Source organism: Embiotoca jacksoni, unplaced genomic scaffold (assembly GCF_022577435.1).
Source record: "Embiotoca jacksoni isolate LCO1_2020_lvr unplaced genomic scaffold, fEmbJac1.0.p SCAF_77, whole genome shotgun sequence".
Classification (NCBI taxonomy): domain Eukaryota; kingdom Metazoa; phylum Chordata; class Actinopteri; family Embiotocidae; genus Embiotoca; species Embiotoca jacksoni.
Window position 1 is genome coordinate 720846 of NW_027185433.1, and position 1046 is coordinate 721891.

At 54.1% G+C, this 1046-nt stretch overlaps 1 protein-coding gene across 1 annotated transcript in view; it reads right to left on the bottom strand.

The window, feature by feature from the left end:
• Positions 1-1046, bottom strand: part of slc35a2 (solute carrier family 35 member 2) — a 10984-nt gene extending 9938 nt beyond the window's left edge. The window contains exon 1 of the mRNA XM_069177790.1: positions 921-1046. Coding sequence (XP_069033891.1) covers positions 921-984 — 64 coding nt within the window. The 5' untranslated portion in view covers positions 985-1046. The remainder of the gene's footprint in view (positions 1-920) is intronic.

The following is a 1046-nucleotide window of genomic DNA, read 5'->3' on the forward strand; positions in this document are numbered from 1 at the left end:
GAGGAGAAGGAAGAGGAGGGGGGAGGAGGAGGAGGAGGAAGAGGAGGAGGAGAAAGAGGAGGAGGCGAAGGAGGAGGAAGAGGAGGAGGAGGAGAAAGAGAAGGAGGAGGAGAAAGAGGAGGAGGAAGAGGAGGAGGAGAAGGAGGAGGAGGGGGGAGGAGGAGGAGGAAGAGGAGGAGGAGAAGGAGGAGGAGGGGGGGAGGAGGAAGAGGAGGAGAAGGAGGAATGTAAACAGACGACTGTGTGTTCCCGGCAGACCAACAGGATATGAACTCTGTGCGCGTGCGCGTGTCCCAGACCTCCACGTCACCAGCTGTCACTGTTCCACCTTCAGCTCCTCTCAGGTGTGCTGTGTTACCTGGGTTACCTGTTACCTGGGTTACCTGTCCTCCTCAAAAGTAAAGCTGCGCGGACCGACCCGGTCCGGAGCACGAGCACTAGTTTAGGTTAGTTAACTGTTAGTTAGCTGCAGTCAACACATATTATTCGCCTCCAGCTGAGCTAATGTGCTAACAGCTATTTTTTTATTATTTTAAATTACAGGTTATTATATTTAGTGAATAAACATGTAAGTTAGTGTTTAACGTCGTAAAGTATTAGTTAGTTAACATACTAACTAACTTTCCCGCTGAACTTCTACCAGTAAGGGGGCCCTCGTTAGATCGGCTCGGTCGGTTGGGTTAGCCGCTAGTTAGCCACCTTCCTCCGGCTGCAGACCTCCTCACAGCTCGAGGAACTTTAAAATCTCATTAAATTCATCAAAATCAAATTAATCTGCTGAGAAGACTTTTCTTTTCTTTTTAATTCCTCTTTAAACCCCCCCGTACCCCCCCGTACCCCCCCCCACACACACCGCTCCAGCCCCCCCGGGGCTCGGAGCCGTGCGGAGGCCGCGGGGTGAAGCGAGGGGCTCCGCTCACCTTCACTCTGGCTCCGGCTCGCCGCCTTCACCTCTCCCGCCTTGCTGCGGTCCCCTGCGGCCATTTCTGGAGCAGCTGCACCGTCCGGTCACCGAGCCTTCGCCCGGCTAACACTCCGCTAGCCTT